General features: G+C 48.0%; 1 protein-coding gene across 1 annotated transcript in view; it reads left to right on the forward strand.

Annotated features, from left to right (window-relative positions):
• Positions 1–25,663, forward strand: part of ror1 (receptor tyrosine kinase-like orphan receptor 1) — a 110,779-nt gene that overhangs the window by 69,882 nt on the left and 15,234 nt on the right. Inside the window, exons 2-4 of the mRNA XM_076276100.1 lie at positions 4,189–4,260; positions 11,575–11,862; positions 12,723–12,759. Coding sequence (XP_076132215.1) covers positions 4,189–4,260; positions 11,575–11,862; positions 12,723–12,759 — 397 coding nt within the window. The remainder of the gene's footprint in view (positions 1–4,188; positions 4,261–11,574; positions 11,863–12,722; positions 12,760–25,663) is intronic.

The raw sequence follows: 25,663 nt of genomic DNA on the forward strand, positions 1-25,663 counted from the left end.
TATCAGACCTGTGGGCCGGAGGCCAGACAGCAACAGACGTGTTCCTGTTTTTCTTCTCCACTCCCTCTCTCCCTCTCTTTCTCTTTCTCTCTTTCTCTCTTTCTTTCTTTCTTTCTGATCAGCCTATTTTTAGGGTAGCATTAACAAATGGTCCTAATAAAAAACAGCCTTTGTTGTTGGGAAACACCAGAATGCTAATCTCAAAATTACCCCCAATTTTCCAGATATTTCTTGATTATCTAATGATGGGTTAGCTTGCAGATGTGCACTAATTGGAGGAAAAATGCTTTTCATCTTTTTTGATATTCCGCAAGAACACAAAACAAGCCCCCTCACCCTTGTGTCCCTGTCCACCCTTGTGTCTCTGTCCACATGGTCTTCCTCCTGTATCCTGCTCTTCCTCCTTTTTCTGCTCCTTTGTGTCTCTCTTTTGTCCCTCGTTCTGGAGTCCCAGCACATGAGGCCTCCCCCTCCCTGGTGTCTTTACCTGGCTGAGCCCTGGAGTGAGTCTGTTTGGGCAGCCGGTGGTCCGTGACAGCCGGTCACCCGTGACCGCGAGAGATGTGACCCTTTGTGGAGGGTCGGGGGAAGAGAAAGCAGGCGTGTGGGAGTCGTGGGAAACCGCAGGTATGCGCTCGACACAGAGACTCTGCAGAGCCCCTCTCACCATCGCTGCCCCTGGGCTCTGCCCGGTCAGCTCTCTACACAAAACGCTTTTTTGCACGACCGCATATATATATGTCCATGCACACTAAGTCATTCAGCATATGCTCTTTCCATCCAAAGAAATGTACAGTTAGTATTTCCTGGAGCAGAGCTTCCCATAGATGAACTCCCTGCGCTGCGCTCCTGCTAGCCCAGTGGTGGAGTGGAGTCGTGGAGCTCTGCCAGCGAGCGCTTTAATGATACGGTGTGAAAGCCAGTGGCGTTCGCCTGGCGTCGGGGGCTGTGGAGGCCAGATGGCAGCCCTCTCGGGGCAGGCGAGGCGAGGCTTGTTCCGAGGCTGGAGTGACCACGCTGGCCAGAGCGGCGGTAACATGAGCGGGAGGCAGGACACAGGCAAATGACATTTGCTGTCATCAGTGTGCTGGTTTAATAAGCCTGCTCTCTGCTTTATTCCCCCTCTGAGACCCAGGAGGCATTCAGACACCTGCCCCACTCAGCTGCCACGAGCACTGGCACACAGACACGAACACACACACGCACACACGCACACACACACACATTAGAAAACTACACATACACAGACAAAAAGAAATACACATATTTATGCACACTTACACACACATACACAACCAGCTTACTCCCAAATATATTGAGGAACTTGTGCAGAGTACACACACATACACACACACAAACACACACACACACACACACACACACACACACACACACACACACACGCATGCACACACATATATTCAGAGGTGATACATTAATTAGATCCTGTCTGCAACAGTACTATCTCCCTGTAGCAGGTGTGTATATGTGTGTGTGTGTGACTGTGTGTGTATGTGTGTGTGTGTTATAGGCTCATTAGGGGCCCTGTGACTCTAAACACCGTGTGCGTTAAGTCCTGTATTAACACCCACTTAACACAGTCACGCCTCTCTGCTGCCTGCTCTCCCAGCCCCCTCAGAAAGAGAGCTTCTCCAGCCCTCTCCTCTCCTCTTCTCCTCAGCGCTCGCATGCCACCTTTTACTGCTCTCTGTCTCTCATGCTGTACTGCTTATTCCATTCCACACAAATCCAAACTGAACTGTGGTCATGGGAAAAGGGGAGAGTACTGTCAAGGCATTACAAGCACTGTAACAAATACAAAATGCAAGATGTTGCCATTAGCAAGCATTAACAGATAACATCTGAAGATAATAATGAAATTCACGTTTTTTCCTTAAATTTGCATTTGTAATACTATGAAGCCGCATATAAACACATATACACCCTCACTGAAATGCAGCAAACAATTTTGATAACCATCATTTAGAGCATAATTTGTTTTTTTCTGTTAAATATGCTGTTTTCACAGAAAGCCATTTGTATGTTGTGTGTTGGCCTCATACGCCTGCTGTGTGGAAGCCCAGTGTGTCTCCATGGGTTCCAGGCAGAACAGATGCGCCACTGAACCTCTGCATTGTTCTTTGGTTCAGTCAGTCCATCTTACTCTGTGCCTCACTCTTTAACTCTGGTCTGTTGCCCTGACTGAAAACACCAAAATATAACGAGTTAGGGGAAGGAAGATGAAACTAAAACGAGCACAGATGCTGGGCCCACCAGACCCTCAGATGTGGGCCCTCGGCTTTAACGGCCAGACTGCACCCACACTGTCTGCCATTTGTCAATGTCACTCTCAGTTTTTAGTTCAGCTCTGTCCGTGGTCAGTTTTGATGCTGGAGGGGTCGTCTGTTGCGCTCTCTCTCTCTCTCTCTCTCTCTCTCTCTCTCTCTCTCTCTCTCACTCTCTCTTTCTCTTTCTCTGTCTTGCTTGTTAGAATAAGGGTGTGTGTTTATAGTGGAAATATCCAGTAACAGCGCTCAGCTTGTCTGCACTCTACCTAAAGATCAGTGTCTGCGTCCTCTTTGAAACCACCATATGCCTTAACTCCTCATCTTGACAGTAATTAATGGCTACTGTGGTAAAGTAATTAGAGAGCGAGTGAGTGAATGAGACAAGGAGAAGCCAGAAGACATCCCAATGTTCCCTTCTTTTGAAAATAAACAGACCTGATAATGAAATCATCGCTCTCTCTCTCTCACACTCTCTCTCTCTCTCTCTCTCTCTCTCTCTCTCTCTGTGTTCCTGCAACAGCACTGTAGGAAGTTTAGGATATTGCGGGCGTAGGTGAGTGTGGCTGAGCTGATCTGGACCTCCCTGGTTTCGGCTCGGTCCTGTGGGCTCTGAGGTGTTAATCGTGTTTTGGATGGCAGAAGCAGCCGAAGAGATTGGATAACGAGTGAACGAGTGTGTGTGTGTGTGCCCACCACCATACAACACCCCCCTTTTGAAAGCCTGTGCCAGCGGATCTCCGAGCCTGTCAGCACCCTTGCAATTTATCCTCCTCAGCAAGCGCAGGCAGCGGGGAGTCTGTGCGATCTATTACCCGAGTCCACCAGCACCGAGAAGCACACTCTCAGCTTACAGGACAGTGAGAGGAGAGGAGAGGGAGCTGACCAGCGCTAGAGAGGACATGGAGGGAAGGAAGGAGCGAAGGGGAGAGAAAAAGAAGGACAGAAGCAGCGGAGAGGTGATGGACAGGAAAGAAGGGATGAGAGAAGAGGAGTGCAGTGAGGGAGAGAGAGAGAGAGAGAGAGCATGTCTGATAAAGACAGGAGATAAAGGAATGTGAGAGAGAGAGGGCATGCAGGGGAGAGCAGAATGACATACAGAGAAAGGTGGAGCACACGCCTGTCCATTTCCCTGTACATGATTGGCAGGGATGTACCATGACGGACAGAACAGAATTGGCCCGGAAAAAAAAATAAGACCCATCCAAGGATCAAAGAGCAAAATTCCATAAATGCCTGATCCGTGGAGCTGGGAGCACATCGCTCCGCAGCGGCTGTCATGTCGGGCAGGAGAGCAGTGGCCACAAGCACAAAGCCAGACTGACGGCGAGCCGAGCCCGAGGACACTCTTTGTTTATTGTCTGCTGTTGGGGGAGCAGTGGAATCTCTGGCCGGGGGACAGCCAAAGGACTCATTGTTAGCGGAGCATCACGGTCCGCTGGAATGAAGAGCCAAAATCTGTCATCACCTATTGATATTGGGCGGATTCACAGCAATCTAATCCGGCCTGCACAGTAGTGGCTGATGCATCACGTCTGAGCGCTTTGTGAGGAAGCTCGTGCTTGTGCTGGAGGATTTAAGATGTGGCATTGATGCTGATTTTACTGAGCTGTAAAAGCTGCTCAAGGCCTTGCTGATTCCACTTCACTCCATGGATTTCTCATTGGTAGCACACAGGACTGCATGAAGTCCATTTTAGAGAAGCTGGCTTCGGTCTCTTTGTTTAAGAGTCCACAAATCACATATTGCCTCTAGTGTTTCTCAAACACTTGGCCACGTAAAGGCTGTTTTTCACAGAGCAGGCCAAAACACCAGGGCCTCTTAGAACACGAGAACAGACTTGGATGTCTTTGAGCTGTGGCTCTCTCTTGATCACACAAATCTCTCCCTCTGTCTCCCTCAGGAGCTGACGTTCCCTCTGATCCTAACATGGTTGCGGCCTCTACCTGGAATGCCTCCACTGGACCTCAGAAAGGTAAGAGCCATTTTGACTACAGTCAGCTACATTCTCATACAAAAACACTGATCCTTTATTCTCCTTAAGTCTTAAGTAAAGCAGTTCAATGTCAAAAGTAAGACACAAATCATATTCTGCCAATGCACTTGGTGAATTTGAAGTAGGTTTTGGCTTAGATATACTGCTTTGTGCAGAAGGTGGTTAACTTAAGGTATCCTTAATCATGCAGACTGATTCCAAGATTAGGGTATGTTATGTCTGCACCAGGGATTGGCCCGTGATGGCTGGTTCTGACAGCATTCAGGGTTGTGATTGGCTCAGGGCCTATCAGCATGCATCGGTAGCAGGAAGTCAAAACGGTGAAGGAGCTTCATTATGTGAGTGACATCACCTCTGGCTCTCGCTAAGGCACCTGTGGGGGGAATTCCTACATGTTTCCACGGCACTGATGAGGTTCGCTGCCATGCACTTTATCGCCGTAGATACAGGGTTGACTGACAGCGCTGAAAGCCCTTGATTAGATCCAGTGCCATCTCCACAGATGTGCAGTTAAGCAGACGGCTGCCGCTGATGTTATGCTTCGGTCATATGTTGTGGTTTGAGTTTACTGTCTAGTGTAAAAACACTCACACTCTCACATACATAAAAAATACATATGAGGGGGTCTAGGGAGCATGCAGTCACAAACACATATGCTAACACACACACACACACACACACACACACACACAAACACACACACACAAACACACACACATGCAATGCAATGCAATGCAATACAATACCTACTTATACATTTATGAGTTCTTGGCAGTGTCATTGCTGTCAAAACAGCTAAAGCTTTGGAGTTTCACCTTTGGCAGCCATGTCTGGAGCTTTAGAATACAGCATCCTCCTCGTGTTTTCTTAGCTGTGAACCTGCTCGCATATCTCTCCAGGGCCCCGGGCCTCAGAGCCAGCCACGTCTCTATCAGCCCGTCTGAACCCATGACTCAGGCCGGCCGGTCACCCGCGCTCGCTCTCGCTCTCTCACACGCCAGGAACGCAGCTCTGACGTGGGGGCTGATTGGAGTGCACTTGATGGGATGAATTACTTTCCCCTGCCCCATTTATTCCCGCTTTTGACCGGAACCCTGGGAAGTTCACGTCGAGCGGGGAGCGGGAATTATTTGGGAGCCGTCGGGCAATTTGCAATATTAAAAATAGCTGATGGATGGGAGGCCGGACTTTCCAAGCGATTTGGTTACCTGACATTTAAAACTGTGAGCACAAAGGGGAAATGATGTATTTTTTCATCAAACCCTTGGCCACACTCCCCGCCTGTGTACACTTTCCTCCGTCTGTCTGGACCGATCTGTCTAAATAACTGTTCACGCCTCTAAATCTCGCTTTTTTTCTCTCACTGTTATAACGGCAAGTAACTGAAAGGGATCCCTATAATGCTCTCTATAAGCGTGAAGTCATCATTGTAAGTATGATCGTAGAAAATATGAAAGCATTACTGTCAACCAGTCAGGGATTTATCCTTCAGTTCCCTCTCAGGAACAGCAGCCAGGGAGGGCCAGGGAAAGCAACAGAGTGAACACACAATATCCTCATTAAGGCAGTTAGAGAGACTCACCCAGGGTGAACTGGGATGAGTCACTGTTTAGATACACAACCCAGAGACGCAGCTAGTCCCAGGTCTGAGATGCCATACAGAACCGACAGACTGTGTGTGTGTGTGTGTGTGTGTGTGTGTGTGTGTTTAAGTTGAGCTGAGCATGTTGGGTCCTCTCCAGGAAGCTCTGCCAGGAACCAAAAGGTCAGCTACTAAGAAAGAGGAACTTTGGTGGCCCTGCTTTTGATCTGCTCCTAGAGACTGCTGAGGAGAGGCATGGGGAATCGATCAGGCGAGGCCCTGAGCTTTAATGTTGTCTGTACATCTGCCACAGTGTCCTACCCATTTGTCAGGATTAAGTGAGCACGATGCCTTCTCAAAATGACTAATGAAAACTCAGTCTTCATTTATTTATGTCATTTGGGCTGAAGAGAGAGAGAGAGAATCTCTGTTTTGCACATTTCCTACCAGACCACTTTCAGCAGAGCAGCCCAACACTTACTGCTCCTCAACAGCTTAAAGGATCAGTTTCACCTCTACTCTTTCTCTAAGCAGTCGCAGGAAAAAAGGGATGGAATCTAAAGCACAGATTGAATGCTCAAGGAAATGCATGCAGAATGCGTGTTTATAGGGAAACGAAGCACATACACTGTGTAAATGACTCTTTTGAGTTAAATGAAGACATCATCTCTGTATTCTTTTAGGTCTGCAAATTGATATTGAGCTCTTTGTGAGCTTTTATAGAGTGAGCATATGTAACCCAGAGCACCTATATGAATATGGAGTGATAGATATAGTCCCTCTGACTCTGTAGGGCCCATACGGTAGGAAGGTGTATCAGTGGACCACCATTGGGTGTTTCTCATAAGAGCCCTCATCTCATCTCTGGTTGGATCTGTGCAGGCCTGGGGAGGAGGGAACAAAGAGAGCCCTGTCCCTCCCGCTCAGCTCCTATCAGGCAAACAGCAGAATTATCATGCCATTATCACATCAGGCCTGCAAAGCAGCAGCAGGGGCTTCTTAAATAAACCCCCAGATGGCAAGAAATGTGTGTGTGTGTGTGTGTGTGTGTGTGTGTGTGTGTGTGTGTGTGTGTGTGTGTCTGTGTGTGTGTGTGTGTGTGTGTGTGTGTTTTTGCGGTATACTGTACATTTGCTTTGGAGAGTCGCAATTCCTTCCAGAAGCATGTGCCTAAGCCATCAGCATGTCCAACAGCAGTGCTACGTGGCTAAATTCAAATGCAAAGCTAACATCCGTTGGACATATCGGGAGTGTTTGTATATTGTTTCAAGAGACTGTTTGGACAGAGGGGATTAAAAGGGAGGGATGGAGGATATGAGCCCTGGAGGGGAGAGCTTCCTTCTTCCCTCTCTCACCCCCAACAGATGAAGGTGGGTGCTTTGGGAGAGGAAGAGGAAGGTGAGGACGAGAGTGCAAAGGCAGTAAGATTCTATGAGGCACAGATGTTTGGGAATTCAAATGTAAACTCAGTTAATGCAAGTTATGCCATTCATGAGACTGACAAATAAAAAATGGGCATAGTCAATTGAAAAGACAGCTTGTCAATTCTACTGAGATTTATTCCAATGCAAACTGTGGAAGTTGAGAATCAGCTGTTCTGCTTGATCTTTGCCACAGTCCTCTATTTTTCACAGTTTTGCCATTATTCTGGTTGTTTTATGGCATAGACTTATTTGAACCTTGTTGTCAAAAAGTTCATGAAAGATCAACAAGTTAAACGTTTTAGGCTGTCTAAAAGGCTGATCTAAGCAGCTGCTATCCTTTTCAGCCTTTTTAATGGACTGTGATCATTTTCATACATGGACTAGTTGAGTTGAATAGCAAATAGCGCATAAGCCCTTTGGCGGGGAAGCAGAAGAGGAGAGGGCTCTACACAGTCTATATTTGTCAGATAAACCCTTCCTCCATGGGGACACGCCGGACAAATCTATATTTTAAGAGTCCAGTGTTTCGAGCATCAAGCGCTGTCCCTCCCACCCCTCCGCTAGGCAGAGTGTCCAGTAGGGAGGCTTGCTGCGTGCCAAGACAAACGTCCCCAAACTCGGCCAGCACCCCCACGACAAAGGAACGGGGTCACCAGCGTGCCGCAGTCACAAAAGCAAACAACAACATTTACCCTGTACTGCTGCTGGATTATTAGGGCTTTGCAGCCAGTTGACCCCAGGTCACAGAGTCCAGTTGACCCCAGGTCACAGAGTCTGTGGGCTCTGGCTCAGACTTGCTGGGAACCATGGTGGACAATCACTTGTTAAATTGGTCTGGAGTGATAACCCAAGACAAATAAAAAGTAGAATGTTTGAATACAGATACTGGGGTTACTATAGTAACGGAGGTCAGTACAAATCATTTTGTTAGACAGAGCGCTTAAGCTGGAGTCAGTGAGATGTTCTCACCATGACTGATGGTTTTCAAGGAAAGGTGTGGACTTAACTGCCACACACACAACTTCTCTGTTGTCTAAATAAGGCATTGCAGAAGTTGCATCCTCCTCAGAAATTGTTCCTCAAATAAACAGGGAGAGGGTGGTAGAGAGGAGAGCAGGCCTGTGAGCCCAGCACAGTAGGCTTCTCTTTGTCTGGACTTATCAGATCAAACACATCCCCAGGACACTCCACGCCATGTTTATGCAAGGGACAGGCCAACCTTCACTGGAGATTTACACAGTGGAGAGACAAAAGAATCAGATAAAGCCTTTTTTCTCCTCTCTCTCTCTCCTTTTCCATCCATTTCCCTCTCTCTCTTGTTCTCCCCCACTATCTCTGTCTCTCTCTCCTTCATTGTCTTGGTTCCATCTCTCTTGATTACTCCTGCACCCTTCCTCCACCCTACAAAAACACACACACACACACACACACACACACACACACACACACACACACACACACACACACACACACACGCACACACACACACACACACACACACTCGTTCTTCTGGTCCTGTGTGAGATGTGTATGATGTTGTGGATGTTGATTCACAGCTGTGGGGCCTCAGGGCCTCTCCCTGTCCCGTCCACCCTGGCCCACCCCCACATCTCCCCGCGGGGCAGAGGGACCTCATATACTTTTATTAATTCAACCGTCAAAGTCACATTCTCTCTCTCTCTCTCTCTCTCTCTCTCTCTCTCTCTCTCTCTGAGATGCACCCAGGACCAACATTAGGAATGACAAGAATCGCTTTGAGGAGATGCAAATGTCTTCTGAGTTGATATACAGTTCAAATCTTATGGAAAGTGCATTGCTATATTATGGTGGCATACATAAATGAAATAAAACTCGGTCTGTATGTATACACAAGAGCAATAACACATTAGTTGAGACCTGCTCTATATTATGTTTAGAATCTATTTCTCAGCTGGACGTTTGTGTTGAAGGTTTCAGTAACGAATGCTGTTGCTTGGGTCAGCGCTGGGGAAGCCCACCTGCTGAATGAGCGTGGAGGTAATGGAATACTGTGTGGAGGTGGGAGTGGCCCTCTGCAGGGGAAGAGGCCATGCTGAGAGGTAGTGGCCCTTTGACCCCTAGTTCCTGGATCAGCAGTGCAGGGTGCAGGGAGGACAGGGAACACTAAACTCAATTAGATCACATGACCCGATACAGGATGTCCCAGGAAACTCTTGACAGATATCGAAATTGGGATCTTTGTCAGCAGACGCTCTCTCTCTCTCTCTCTCTCTCTCTCACTCTCTCACTCTCTCGCCTCCATTCCTCTCTCCCTTTGAGCTGCCCTTTCTCTGTCTCCCTCTCTGTATCCCTGTCTCTCTCTCTCACACACACACACACGCATACACAAGCCCACCATCTGGTACTTTCCCTGAATTATTGTGGATATAAAATGTGTGTACGTCAGTCCTTTCTCTCTCTCTCTTGCTCTCTCTCTCTCTCTCTCTTTCTCTCTCTATCTCTCTCTCTCTCTTTCGTCTCTTTCCCATCAGTTGCATATGGGAGTGCACAGATTCCCATAGATATCTTTGTTTGTGTTAGTCTGTGCGAGTGAGCTGTAGCGGGCCCTTCAAAGACTCCGTGGCCCTTGTGGAGACACTGTTTTGATGTGGGCCTCCTGGCAACACGATGCCTTCAGACTGGGGACAGAAGAGGGGCAGGGGGGCAGGGGGGCAGGGGGGGGGGGCACCGACATCAGAGCTTCTGTCTCCCCCTCTGGCGAGACACTGGGCCTGGTGAGAGAGGCTAATTATTCAGCACCACAGCAGCAACCACAGAATATCACATAAAGGATTGTGAAACGACAGTTAAAGTTGTTTGCAGCAACTGCTCACAGGCCACTTTTCTTCTTGTTTTCTCACACACACACACACACATACACACATGCTCAGACACAGTGGTATTCACACACACAAACACAAATATTCACACCAACTCACACTCACAGAGCAAGAGAGAGACAGAGAGGGCAAGGAGGAGAGAGAGAGTCCCACACTGTTGCTGTAGCTATGCAGGAAGGGTTTGTGCTGAGGATAGAGTGACAGTGGTGCCCGTAGCCAGCAGGTCTGCTTCAGCTTAAGAGTGGGCCTCAGCAGAGAGACTCTGACTGCCTGCATGTCTGCTGCACTAGGAGCCAAACTGGCCTCTCTCCTATGAAGCTGAAACTTTGCAGGATATTCAATTTGCAGAAAGCCCAGCTGCTAAAAAGGGGATCTCGTTTGACTGTGGGAGACAGGCTACATAAAAAGGATGCACCATATGTGTTCAAAAGTGTGTAGAATTTAGGTACTCCACTGGACCTAATGCCGTCCGACAAGTAATGTGCTACCAGTGCACCAAACCAATGCACCTCATATATGCAAAACAAGATATGATTGTACATGTTTTAGTGAAGCTCTTAGGCCAACTGTTTGCAGTGGAGCCTGAATGTTGTCTCCAGTGTGTCTGACATGGGAATTTGAGATAAGACTATTCATAAGGCTCAACAGTCTTCCAGCATGCTATATGTAATAGATTTATAGTGGTTTGAAATGCATTTAATATAATTTAAAGCATCCATCCTTAGTCTATTTGTCAAAAGTCACCATGGTTAATGGTGATCATCTATAATGTAATTTCCTGCATGACCACTTCCCTATGCTGACGTCTGTATCTATGGGTACATGTTTTCACTCTATAATCGACTTCAATCTTTGAAGTAACAATGACACACAGTGTCTCATTCTTAATAGGTTCTTTCATCTACATTTTGTCATGGAGTGAGTTACTAGCTTTTACTGTATATGATTTTAAAGGCAAGCCAAATGACAAAGCATAGTGAACATTCCTGCTATTTGCCATTTTAGATTATTGAGTGAAATGACATGAATGGACGTTGGATCAGATAAAGAGCAGTGTCTTCACTCATGGTCATCAGTTCTGATACAGAGACTCTGATGCAGTACCCTGAGCTGCCACTTCTATAGTGAACGCAGTACGACCTAGTCAAAAACAGTATGTCATACCAATTGATAATGGTAACATAGTGCCCCTCCCCCATTACACACACACACACACACACACACACACACACACACACACACACACACACACACACACACACACACACACACACACACACACACACACACACAAAGGTGCATGCACATAGAATTCCTGAAGTGAAAACATGATGTGAAATAAGCTGGTGTGAGAGAGAGATTGGCAGCAGCTCTGGAATGGATGCTTATCACATGTGTGGCTTTTCTGGGCTCTCGCGTCCCTCCGCAGAGCCCTTCCTCCAGCTGGAAGCTCCCATGAACAACATCACCACGTCGCTTGGCCAGACGGCCGAGCTGCACTGCCACGTGTCAGGCTTCCCGCCGCCCACCGTGCGCTGGCTGAAGAATGACGCGCCGGTGGTCCAGGAGCCCCGCCGAGTCTCCTACCGGCCCACCACCTACGGCTCGCGCCTGCGCATACGCAACCTGGACACCACCGACACCGGCTACTTCCAGTGCGTCGCCACCAATGCCGCTGGCACCGTCTCCACCACCGGCATTCTCTTTGTCAAGTTCGGTGAGTGTCGGTCTAAGTCAGGGCCAGAGGCACTGGTACACACACACACACACACACACACACACACACACACACACACACACACACACACACACACACACTGTCTCTGAATAAACCAGCAACTCTGGCAAATAACACTGTGTAGACGCGCAGTCAACAGCACACATCAAAAGCTATTTGAATGCAGTGAATTTAATTTCTTTTGTCAGTGTGTTGGCTTCCAGCAGGAGTTGCAACTTAAGATTTAAAACTATATGATGCAATCCCCTTAGTCGGAATTTAATTTAATAAGACATTCTTCACAAAAGGTTTCAAAGAACATAGTGATAACCAGGAGAAATTATATAATACTGTTGATTTGGTGTCTTAAAACGGCCTTTATGTGCCAATTACTGGTTTCACAAGACACACTATGTCGGGCCAACACACTAGGAATGCAGTTATCTATTAAAACCATTTGTCATAACTTGGTATGTCATTCCTCACAAAGCTGAACATATAACCTTGTCATCTGACATCAAAGTTGACAAAAACAGCTTTTACTGACACTTACTTGAATGGATCAGCCTTAAGTATTTACAAGTATAAACATTTATGTATGTCTATGTCAGTTGTCTTCAGGGGCTTATGTAGGTGTCTGTTGTCCTAAAATAAATTGTTAGGCAGTTTTGTTGGCCACAGTTATATGCTGACCACAAACTCATCACAGTTTAATGGCTGTGTTGTGGAATGTTGTTAGAAAACACTCCCTGGATGGATTGGGCCCCGTTGTGTTCCAGTGTTGGCAGCGGCTTTGCAGGGCTAGTCTGTGAGTGATTTGTTTCCTGCTCTGCAGTAAAAGCCTGTGTTCTCTTTTCCAGATCCGCTCCCCACTCCACTGCCTGGAAGGCCTTCACCGTAAGTCAGCTCTCCTTTCCTCTCTTCTCTTCTCCTCTGCTTTTTTTACTCTACTCTCCTCTCTTTTCCTTTACTCTCTTCTCTTCTCCTCTCCTCTCTTTTCCTTTACTCTCTTCTCTTCTCCTCTCCTCTCCTCTCCTCTCCTCTCCTCTCCTCTCCTCTCTTTTCCTTTACTCTCCTCTCCTCTCCTCTCTTCTCTCTTCTCCTCTCTTCTCCTCTCCTCTCTTTTACTTTACTCTCCTCTCTTCTCCTCTCCTCTCCTCTCCTCTCCTCTCTTTTCCTTTACTCTCCTCTCCTCTCCTCTCTTCTCTCTTCTCCTCTCTTCTCCTCTCCTCTCTTTTACTTTACTCTCCTCTCCTCTCCTCCTGTCCAAGCCCCACCATTAAGAAAACACTTTGGGGAGAACTGATGAGTTAATACCCCATCAAATGCTGTCAACTGTGGACAAAAGCATTTACATTTCTCTGTCTCGCATTCTCTGTCCTGTAGCTTCGTTCTTTCGTTCTTTTTTATTTTTTATTTTTTTTATTTTTCCTATTTTTACTCTTTTTTTCCTTCTACCATTTCTATTTTTTTCTTTTCCCCTCTGCCATTTCTTTTTTTGTCTTTTTTTTTCTCCCATCTCCCTGTTCTCCTGCTCATTCTCTGTATCTGTTTTTCTTCTCCTCTACTTTCTGTGTCTTGTCTCTCTCTCCCACACATAAAAGCATACAAAACTCATTTCCATTTGTGTATACAGTATATAAATTATTTAAAGTGTGTGTGTGTTGGTGTGTGTGTGTGTGTGTGTGTGTGTGTGTGTGTGTGTTCTGTATGTATGTGTATTTATATAAGACTCATGCAAACACATGGCTTAAACGGCCAGGTCTCAAGTGCCCTCTCCACTGAGTTTTGTACATTGTGTGGTGCGTAGGCATGTTTTTTTGCCACCGCTGCCTCTTGCCGCCGGTTTTCCTGCCCATGTTTGGCGGTCAGGGCCTCAGGTCCCGTTTCACATATTCTCACGCACGCCTGGCACAGGGGGATTTGGTCCCAGCCTCGCGGCGCTAAGACCCTCCTCAGGCCTCTGGGAGGCCCGGCCGTCAGCCTCTCCGCCTCTGCCACAGTTCAGCTCAGGTCAGGCAGCGCAGCGCAGCGGACCTCAGCTCAGCACAGCACAGCTCAGCGCTCGCTTGCTAACTCGCCCCAGCACGCCCTAAGACCACTCCAAACATTTATGCACGCTCAATCGCTCAAATGTTCTGCTTGTCCGCAAACTTGCCTGTTTCTGCCCACCCAGGTTTTTAAATTCGCTTGTATTTTTTTTCCCGTACCAAACATACTGATTTGGTCCAGCCCAGCCCATGCAATTTGAGACCCCTGGTTGGTTCTAATGGGTTGCAGCAGGTGTAGAAAGCAGTTGTCAGGATCTTCGTTGGCTCTGCCACGTCATTTAGATGGCAGATTGATGGCCCTGGAGAAGGCCAAAGGGGTCAGCTGAAGTTTAGGGTTTAAAGGGGGGGGAAATTTGCAGAGTGACCGAGCATATGTCCACTGATTTAGCGCTGGCATGTGAATGTCTTAGTCGGTTAGCATCATCAGCTAGCACCTGGCTCCACTCTCTGCTAACCAGATGTTTCCATTTTACTAAGCTCCACCATACAGGCCTTACCCAGTTTCACAGTTTACAGCGAGCAGCAAGCGTGCTTTTTGTATTAGCGATCATATAGCTAGCTGTTTATCACCTCCCTTTCACCTGGGCACCTTCTCCACCAACTTCACTGTGGTATGTGTGTGTGTGTGAAGTGAGTTGGAATTTCAGGTAACATATGCCTATGTTTCTCCTGTGCGTGGGTGTTTGGATAGACCCTCTCTGTCCTTCTCTCTCTCTCTCTCTCTCTCTCTCTCTGGATGAAGCCCTGGCCTGATGAGAGGCCTCCTTTCCCTCCATCCTGACAGACCTGTCAGCTCTTTCCTGGCAGCGCTCCAGAGCCGCCGATGCTGATTAAAGTCCACAAAACCCACCTCTGTCCCATTACCACTTCTCCCTCTCTCTCTCTCTCTCTCTCTCTCTCTCTCTCACACACACACACACACACACACACACACACACACACACACACACACACACACACACACACACTCACGGCTACCACCACAGATTTTTTTATAGAGGACAGCGCGGCAGCTCATTTCAGTTTAGTAGTGTCAGTACATGGCCTCCATTAGAGGCGCACTGGGGCTGTTTTTAAGTTTTTGTGTGTATATATGTGTGTGTGTGTGTGTGTGTGTGTGTGTGTGTGTGTGTGTGTGTGTGTGTGTTTGTGTGTGTGTGTGTGTGTGTTTCTGTCTCTTGTCATCTCAAAGTGTGTGTTTTTTGGTTCGCTTCACTTTATCTGCAATGCCATCATCAAAAAGCCCCTTCTGTCCTGCCAGGATTAATCAGATGGATGGAACTTCCTGAAAGGACTGTTTCTTTTCCTCTCCGTGTCCAGCCCCTGATCTTTGTTTTGGGCTCTTTGCTCTCGTGCTCCTCCTCGGACATGCCCTCCAGCCTGGGCTCCATGTGACGGGCAGCCTCTGAGGAGGTGTGTGGGGGTTGGAGGGGAGAGGAGAGAAGTTACCTTGGTTGGTTTGTGGCCAGGACGCTAATGAATATGTTCCCTGGACAGGTCCTGCTGTGGGGCTGTTACAGAGATCGTGATCCCTGAGGCAGTGCGCTCTCTGTGGGGTTGAGCTTTCAGCTCTCCAGCCACCGTGAGGCCTTCCATGGAAGAGGGACGAGAACTGTGAATGGCAAGGAGTATGAGATGGATAGGGTGGAAGACTGACGTAAACAGATAGGCTACAGTCCGTAGATGTTTACTATTCAAGCCGAGGTCACATTTTATTTATTTACTGGAAAACAGCAGATGTGGAGCATTTCAGGCCAGTTCAGACTAACAAACAACAAATTAAATCAATTAAATATCAGGCAAATAAAACAAGATACAATCAAATAAAGTGAAATATGATAAGAAATAAAGTCTAAATAAAAGATCAAATAAATATTTTATATTAGTGCACCAAATCACAGTGCACACACACACATGCCATACACACATCAGCACTAGATTAACTCAATAAAGACCTCAGAAATATAACTTTATTTAGCTAATTTTGTATATTTGAAATAATCAAGATAAATTAGTTATATTTACACAATGATTCCACGCACAGTTCCAGTGTATATAATAGATTGAACCCAACTCAACAGGCTATGTGATAGTGTATCCTGAGCGGTGTTGGGGCCATACTCCTCCGGCTCCGCTTTGCTCTTAATTAGCTGTAAAAACATCCCGGACACGACAGGCCGGCTGGGTGAGAGCGCTGTTGTTCCTGTGCTCACGAAGGCAGGATGTGGCCATTAGCTCTGGCCCAGGAGTGGCTTCACGGGCTCCGTCAGCCAAAGCTGCCCTCGCATGCGGCCAGAAGGCCGAACTCTCTCCATCGCTCCCCGAACTGGCCCCAGCGCCAGTAGCCGCTCTCCCCCGCGTGCCTCCCAAGTGCTCGCTTTGAAGCCTTCCATTCATACGTGCTAATAAATGCAATATGGACGGGTCCCAGTCCCGCGCTCCCATGTGTGCTGCTCGGCGGGGACCACCTGGGAGGACTGTAACTGTATCTCGGGGATGAGGAATGGGCAGGCTCCAGGGACGGGGTGCGAGGTAGAGCAACAATGGCCGCCGTTGTGGCGTGGGGTTGTCAGTCATCCGCCGCGGACAGAGCCCTCTGACTCACACCTCGCTCTCCTCGGCGAACTCCGCTCTGTTGTTCCCGAGCGCTGGAGAAACGTTTCCACGAGCCAGGACAAACATTTGGTGGAAAAATGGCTTGTGTGCCAGACGATCGCTCCCCCTGCCCAGCCTGCTGTTGCTGACACCCTCCCCCCCCCACCCCCCCACCCCCGTCTCTCTGACCTGAAGAAAACCAATGGAACAAACCAATGGAAGTGCCCTGTGGAAAAGAGAGAATCAGAGAGAGAGAGGGAGAGAGGGAGAGAATGCCATACAAAAAAACAGTGTCAGTGTATATATAAGTATATATGTAAGGCCATTAACACGTATTCCCTTTGATCGCTTCTCTTGAGTAATTGTGTCCATATTCATTCATGATCTGGGATGTGTGTCCAGAGACTCAGGCTTACGTTGTGGTCTTTAAATCTCAGTATACCACCCTGCGCTCTCACAGTTTGACGCTCTAGTTCTTCAAAGGCTGCCCTCCTCTCGTATGGTGCGCAGTAGCCTCTAGTAGCCACACCGGCCCTTGATTCGGACATGGGCCTCTTGAGACCTCAGCAGCAAACACTCCCATCAGTCCAGTCAGCTCTCATTGCCCGTGTCAGTCGTCCAGACGTGGTGGGGAAAATCCATTCATTGGCGAAGTGGCCCGAATTAATAACGTGAGAGAAACAGGCCCATAATTCTCAAAATATCATCAATTGAAGGTAAACAGACATGATTTCTGGCCTGAGATTTGGCTCTTAAGAGACAGGGTAATGTATACACGGCAGCCCCACCATGAGTCGCAGGGGAAGCCCGCGGGGCAGGGGCAAGCTCTTGAAACGCTCCAAAGAGCCCCGTGTTTCACGCTTGTTTATAACATCCCGTTTTCTTGCCCGTTTGAGAAGATTAATATTAGCGTCGCAGCCCTGTCAGAGCTGTTTAACTTTCCCAAAGCCTGCTTGAGAAGGGACCCTTTTTTTCTCTCAGCACAGGAAAAAAAGGCATTTGGAAAAAGCCCTTTCTCGCCTGTGTGTTTTTTTTTTTTCCGTTACCCTCTTCGCCTCTCCTCCCGTTGTGCAGTAAGTGGGGGTGGTGTTGGGGTGGTATTGGGGCGGTGTTGGGGTGGTGTTGGGGTGGTGTTGAGGGGGGCAGTCCTAACGAAGTCCAGACGCCTTCTGTCTCCCACATGCCGCTTCTCTGACACATCAGGCAGGGCAGGAGCTCAGGAGTGGAGACCCCTCCCCTCTCCTCCCCAAACCCTCCACTACTCACCAGAGCACTGCACAGTGGTGAAGGGGGCTTCACCCTTAAAGGCACCCCCCTGCACTCCATCCATCAGCTATCCTTTACGATCAAAAATATGAATATCTGCCCCTGAGAGAAACGTCAGCGAGTACTGATGAACAGCCACATTGGAAAGGTCAGGTCCGCTGTGAAAGATCCATTCGTTATTTGGGTTAGCGAGAGGTGAATGTGATGCTATATTCAGATGCTGTTGATAGTAATCTAATTATATCATCATTAAAGTGATGTATAGTTGGGTTTTGACTGGACGCCACGCTGGCACATTGATTTAGGAGAGGTAGAAAGCCTGCGTGGATTTACTGGGTTTGCATTTCTTGACACAGTGTTGAACATTTAGCTTGCCCAGTAGTGAAAATTGGATGTGAAAGCTGATTACCATTTTCATATTGGTAATGTTACAGAGGAGAGGCCATGCCAAAGCCAATAGTGTGTCTGCTTTTTAGCTTATATTTGGCCTGTTATTTCCACCACACATTGATTTAGGGCACTTGTGAAATGCATGAATACAAAATGTAGCTCCATCCGTTTTACACTACATGCACTTCTCATAATGGTAACAGTTACATGGACTGGTCCAGTGTAAATATCTTAGCATGTTATTTTTGGTCATGAGAGGAAAGCAGTTCATCCTGGCAGCTTTTTTCTTGCACATCCGGTACAGACAGGCTTTCTTCAGTGAACTGTGGGCTTCTCTCTCACTCTTTCTTTTTCTCTCTCACACACACACACTCCTTAGCACACACCTCAATCCTTACCTTGTTAAAAACCCTTCTTTAACTAAGTGCTGATTGACTGAAGATTGGAGCCTTAACATGACCCACTGGGGAGGAGGCCTTTGACCTGGTCCAGTCTGTGGCAGTGGCACAGTCTGAAACCCGACCCCTCCCCCACCCCCCAGCCGGGCACGCCACCCCCCACTGCACCTCTGCTAACTGCTTTCCCAGTCGCTCAGCGGGTACTGTGGGCTCACCTCTCCCTCTCCATCCCTCTCCCTCTCCATCCCTCTCTCTCTCCATCCCTCTCTTTCTCTCCATCCCTCTTTCTCCCTGTTTCTCTTACTCTCTTAACCCCTCTCCATCTGACAGTGTTGGAGTGTTAGACCGATGTGTTCAACACTTGGGCCAGAGGAGAGGGCTCTGGTGCCAAGACGGCTGCCGTCCAGCAGACATGTCTGTTTCTCTGCACATTCTTCCTCCGGCCCTCTTCCCTCTGACCACTTGGCTACCTGTGTGATACCTTTGTATTTTCTCACTCCAATAAAAGCCCACATTCATACTGTAGGAGGCCGAGAGCTTCCATTTCGATGCCACTTTCTTCTGAAAACCATCCATGTTCGACAGCAAGCAGCTGAGGGCTATGTCTACAAATAGCCTTTCTTTGGGCCCTCACAATGGGGAGTCTCATGGTGTGTTTGGGATCACGGCGTTGTGGCCTTGGAGGAGGTGAGTAATGGCTCGTAAAGGCTGGTGGAGGCTTCCCCTGTCTGGCTGTGTTTGGGTTGCTACTTTAACCCCTCTCCCATTTGCCCTCTGCCTCAGCCTGCAGTCAGTCTCCTTCCTCTGAAAGATTTAGGGGTCCCCACGAGCAGTAGGCTAATGTTTCCCATTCAGGCCGACGTGGATGTCTGGGAGCGCTCACGTCCCTGGGACTGGGACTATGGGTATGTCTGCCTGGAACATTGTTCAGATGAGGGAAAGGCTTTGTGCCCAGGATACTGTTGAGGAAGTATTTTAAACTGACTATTATGTCTAGGAAATGATGCTGTGTGTGAGAGATGCATTTCTTGTGAGTTTTGGAAGAATTACTTTGACTGTGTGTGTGTCTGTGTGTGTGTATGTGTGTGTGTGTGTGTCTGTGTGTGTGGGTGTGTGTGTGTGTGTGTGTGTGTGTGTTTGTGTGTGTGTGTGTGCGTGTGCGTGTGCGTGTGTGTGTGTGTGTATTAGCTGATGTGTGTGTATAAGCTGATCTGTGTATTGGGAGAGAGTGTATGAGTGAGCATGAATTTGCTGTATTAGTGTATGTGTGTGTAATCCCCTGGGGAGCACCTTTCCTCCTGGCCTCTCGTGTGAGTTTCCATGGGAGGCGTTGGCGGAGCAGTGGAGGCCGCGGGCAGGCCGCTGGGAGGCGGGTAACCCTGTCCGCCCCCACCGCCCCGGGCCGCCTCTCCCTCATGAATGATCCCACTGTTCCGGCCAGGCTGCATCCAAACGCCCCATTCTGCTCCAGTCTGGCCCCCCTCACAGAAAAAAAATGGGCAAAGAAAAGCTTTTATCTGGCGCTGACCTCCCATTCGCACTAGCCTTCCGCCCCACTGCCTTCTCTGTTCAGATGGAGAGTCCAGCCAACACTAACTTGTGTCTCTGTTTTTTTTTGTGAAGCCCACACTGTGCCCTCGTACGCGACAGCTACTTGTTTGTGAAATGAGAAAACCTCACGCTGGTTATGGGGACTGAAGATCTATGGTGGGTGGTGTCAGGCTCTTTATGCGCATTGCGCTGGTTTCGATTGTGGAGCCTTTGTCCCGGTGCCAGCCAAAGGGCTTGTCAGTTGCTGGAAGAGGTTAGAAGCATCAGGCTGACACAAAACAGAGCCTCTGTGGAGGAATGTGCTGGTTCTGAGGCCCTGGTGTTTGGAGCCCATCAGTTTGATTGCATGTGATTCTAATTCTGATCTGTGATCCATCAAAAATCAGCTTAAAAATGCCACGCTACATTACAAAAAAATTTTAAATGCGGTTTTATGATCGCTAACACACAGAAAAAGCAGAGCTGCCCTCAGTAGCTGAGGGAGAGAAGGAAAGAATTAAAAAGAGAGTGAGCTGAATCAATAGAGTAAAGTCTGGTAGAGGTTGACAGTGAAAGAGAGAAGAGAGGAACTCTCTCTCTCTCTCCTGCCTTAACTGCTCTCCCGACAAGGTCCTGCCATTTTGGCCTTGCCTGTGTGTGGCCCCCTTAAAGCTTAATAAATTAGAGCACAAAAGCCTCCTCCAGGGCCCTCTGCTTCTCTGAGGAGCCAGATCGGGTGTCTGTCCGCACATCAGAGAGGCAGGCAGGCAGGCCGGACTCCGTCACTTGAACTCTGTCCCCCACCCAACGCACCCAAGGTATCCCGCAGCTAGCTGGGACAGACATGAAAGCCTATCTGAGCCGCAGAAAAAAAAACGCACTGTATCTTCTGTGCAAATACATATTTGGCCAGAGCTTTTCACAGACTTGGGGTCCTGCTGCTCAGCCAAGTCCTTGAGGGCTCTACAAACTGTTTAAACGCAGTGCAGCAGTGGAAAGTCCTGTAAATTCTTTGTGTGATTTTAAAGCATGTCTGTTTCAAGTGGACCTGCCAACAGCCAAAGTTTATGCCGTGTCCCTGTAGTAGCATTGTCCTCCAAAAGCTCACCAGTTCCCACCACTGTGTCAGAAATATGTATAGAGCAGTCAGCCTTCGTAGTGTGTTGCTATGAATGGACTCTGGTTACTTGAACAAATATAGTCATGTTAGCCTGCTCATCAACCCACAAAAAACGTTGGTCTGGGCATATACAACAGTCCAGACTGAGCGTGTAATATACGAGCTCTATCACCACATCTACTTCCCCGTGCTTTTTCTCTCTCTCTCTCTCTCTCTCTCTCTCTCTCTCTCTCTCTCTCTCTCTCTCTCTCTCTCTCTCTCTCTCTCTCTCTCTCTCTCTCTCTCTCTTTCCTTTAACTTCGCAACCCCTCAAGCTGTCCTTCCTTGAGTTTTTCCATGATGAAGCTTTCCTGCCAAACCCCGAGATATTTTTCCATTCGAGGCTAGGAAGAGGGCACCCGGTCGAGGAGTCGATTCTAAATATGAATGAAAGCTGCAGGATGTGCTCTTGCCGTTGGCTTTCTGTGGGTGTGTGTGTGTGGGGGGGGGCGGTCTCATTCCTATTAGTGTTAGAGAGGCCTGTAAAAGTCCCTTTTTATAGGGAGATCATGAACCGTATTCCCAGAGTCCCTCTCAAATGGATGCCCCAGTACCTACACACCCACTGCACAGTGTTCTTAGTTCTTAGTATGTAGTGGGCATTCTGCTCATTCTCTGTGTGTGTGTGTGTGTGTGTGTGTGTGTGTGTGTGTGTGTGTGCGCGTGTGAGTGTGTGGGTGTGTGTGTATGTGTTGGAGTGCGCGTGTTTGTTTGAGACAGAGAGGGGTTTGGAAGAGAGGGGGAGAGCGAGACAGGAAGAAAGTCCAATATGTTTACAATAATGCTATTTAATGACCTTTTCCTCTGGCATGCCGTAGCAGAGCCAGTTAAAGCGGTGAACCAGGCTGCTCGTTGTATGTGCATGGCAGGTTGATGGCAAGAGAAGCGCCGTGATTTATGGGAAAACTGGGAGGCTCCAGCGGTGTCACACTGTTTTCCCTCCCCCCTGACGGCTCGCCTGGAGAGGAACTTTAATTACTCGCCTCCTTGATCACTGATCTCAGCAGGAAGCCACAGCCATGTTCTACATGCGTGTTCTTGTTTCCTCAAGTGTCCTACATCGTCTCACCTTCACTGTGTAAATCACAGAGACGGATGACTCGTACTGTAGTGCACACACACACACACACACACACACACACACTCACAAACACACACACACACTCACACGCACATCCTCACACACACACACATTTAATGCGATTTAACCTGAGGTTATGTATGAGTGCGTGAGCCATTTTCCATAGTCTGCCTTGTGATTACTTCCCATTTCTTGCTCTTAGCCTCAGTTCAACAGAGCATACACTGAGGAATTCGATCCAGGTGTTTGATCTGGCACAAGGAGCGAAGAACAGACAGCACAGCAGAGGCTCTGTGGGCATTGCTGCTGCTTTCTGCTTGGTTTGGTTTGCTTGTTTAGGAGCTGTTTTCAAACATATGCAGAGCAGCATTCTTATACGTACACACTCACACTTCAGTAATACCTGGCACCAAAGGAAGTTTATTTTTTTGCACACACATGCAAACAATGAGAGAGAGAGAGAAACTTTCTCTCTCTCACACACACACACACACACACACACACACACACACACACACACACTGTGCACACTTCTGTTTATACATGTTCAGCCAACTGATTCCAGGTTCTTGCTTTCCCTCTCACTAACACCTCCGTAGATATCGTCTCTGTCAGTTCTGTTTGTTATTGAGGTGTGTGTGGATTTCAAGGGTCCTTGAGTAGAAAAACAAAGCTGTACTGTTTTCCCTAAGCTTGTCTTTCTCCTCTCTCACACATCTGCCTCTCTATCAGTGTTTCTCACGTGTCTCCATCAGTGTTTCTCATGTGTCTCCATCAGTGTTTCTCAGTGTTTCTCACATGTCTCCATCAGTGTTTCTCATGTGTCTCCATCAGTGTTTCTTATGTGTCTCCATCAGTGTTTCTCACATGTCTCCATCAGTGTTTCTCACATGTCTCCATCAGTGTTTCTCATGTGTCTCCCTCCAGTGGTAATTGAGTCTGAACAGCGTGTGTGTGTGTTTGTGTGCACTCTTTCTCTTACCTGGGAACAGTAATTGTAATGGTCTTGGGAATGGAGTTCTGACAGAGAAATGTGAACTCGTGTTTTTTGTTTTTGAGAAGCAGAACAGTAACCAGAGCTGAGGCTCCCTCCCCAAAACACTCCTCTGGGGTATGTGATGTCATCATCCTGAGACGCCAGTGAGGGGTGACGGCATAGAGGCAAGCTTTACCCCCTGTGGGTAGATCCGTCTCTCCACAGGGGTTATAGGAATTAGATGAGGGGCAGCCTGCTGTGTTTGGGTGTTTGAAGGAAGTTCCTGCTTACACTTCCTGTGATTACATGGGGGTGTTGATGGCTGACTGACAGCCCCTCTCCTCCTCTCTCTAATTCCTTTTGATAGTAGATAGAGTCTTAACATTGCTCCTCCTCTCAGAGTGCTTACTGTAGTCTGTCTACATTTCAACACTTGCTGACTTGCTCCTGTTATTCTAACTCTACTGGACTCTATAAAAATACTTAGCCTTTAATTCTACTGTAGTAAAAATACTTAAAGGCTAAGTAAAAATACTTAGCCTTTAATTCTACTGTATTTTATCTGCTGCTATACCGTTATTGTCTATCTTTCCCTCCTTGCTCCCCTTTTCTTCTCCCTCCCTACTCTCCTCCTTTGTTCTCTCTCTCTCTCTCTCTCTCTCTCTCTGGAGTTATGCGCTTCTGTCCTCCGCTCCTCTAAGAGAAGCTGCTATTGTTCCTGGGGTAACATGACGAGGCGCTCTTCTCTTGCGTCCCCGGCCCAGTCTAATGAGAGCTCCCTGAGCCAGTCACTTTGAGCGGCGGTCATGGACCAGAGGCAGCCCCTCAAAGGCCCAGTCAGCTCCAGCAGTGACCGGCCCGTACCTGTTAACCTCATCTCATTTAGAGTCCCCCTCCTCCTGAAACGCACTCCTAGCTCCCGGGCCAAAGCAGCCAAACTGCCTGAAATGAAGCAGAACTTCCCTCAGAAGCTCGCCTCAAGAGCCCCCAAGAGCCCCCACCCTCCCCGCCGAAGCACCTAAAGGAACAAAATGCCTGTATTGACGTTGGATAGAGAAAGTGGGACATCGCTTTGATTAAAACCATATATCTTGTATTTGGTGCATTTAACGAGAGAGCCATTTCAGATGGCTCGTGGGAGCCCAGCCTATCTTTTGAATGCATGTGCCAGAGGCAGCCTGCGAGGGAGGCTGTTTGAAAGCGTTTTTATTGCTTTGGCATGCAAAAGACACACATTCAGGCTGCTCACAAAAGAAATATGCATGTGATGGTGGAGGAGGAGAAGAAATGACAAACAGATTTTGTTTTCTGTCAACATAATCCATGAAGCAAAGGGAAAAAGAGAAATGCCATTACTGATTGAGAAAATGAGAGATCCATAAAAAACGGCAGAAGCACAAAGAGGCAAACCATGATGTTTGAAAAGGGATGCACAGTGACTTCCAGTACTGCACCCACAGTCGCACAGCTCTAACAGCAGACTTGCACTGTAATTGTGCTGAGCCTGGTCTTTTAGCAGACTTTTATTTAGGGAGGATTTAGGAGCCTGCGCAGACATATTGGCCAGGTTCACTCGGCTGTCTCTGCCAGGTTAAAGAGGAGTTTGGGGTTTTGTCTGTCACTTTAGTCTGTAACTTGAATCTGAAGCAGCCCCACACACACACACACACACACACACACACACACACACACACACACACACACACACACACACACACACACACACACACGCATGCACACACACACACACACACACACACACACACACGCTGCCACACACACACACACACACACACACACACACACACACACGCATGCACACACACACACACACACACACACACACGCTGCCACACACACACACACACACACACACACACACACAGACACACAGACACACACGCAGCCACACACACACGCACACACACACACACACACACACACTCACACACGCACACGCACTCACACACTCATGCACGCACCCACACTGAGAGATTTACAGATTCAGAGATGTCCAGGAGCTGTTCACCTCGCCAGTCTGTGCTGGAAGCGTTTCAGCAGACCGGCGTCCTGAGCAGTGCCAGGCGGCTCCATGGTGGGTGGAGACTGTTCCTACAGTATGTCTGCCAAACACAGAAGTCATTGAGATGTACTGCAATGTATATGATGGGTATGATGGTGACATTTCCCATAGTTTGACAATTGAATTTCTGGCAAGGATCAGATATACAGTATTTTAAACCTGAAAGAAACAGAATGACCTGAAAAAGAAATGGCTTATATGACAGTTGAAATAAGCCTCATGACTGTAAGTCAGTAAGGAAGGTCAGTAGATGGGAATGGGAGTGTTGAGAG

This window comes from Alosa pseudoharengus, unplaced genomic scaffold, assembly GCF_046254945.1.
Source record: "Alosa pseudoharengus isolate Yale_2024_CS ecotype anadromous, Long Island Sound unplaced genomic scaffold, YU_APseudo_1.1 YU_APseudo_1.1_scf_11, whole genome shotgun sequence".
NCBI classification, from domain to species: Eukaryota; Metazoa; Chordata; class Actinopteri; order Clupeiformes; family Clupeidae; genus Alosa; species Alosa pseudoharengus.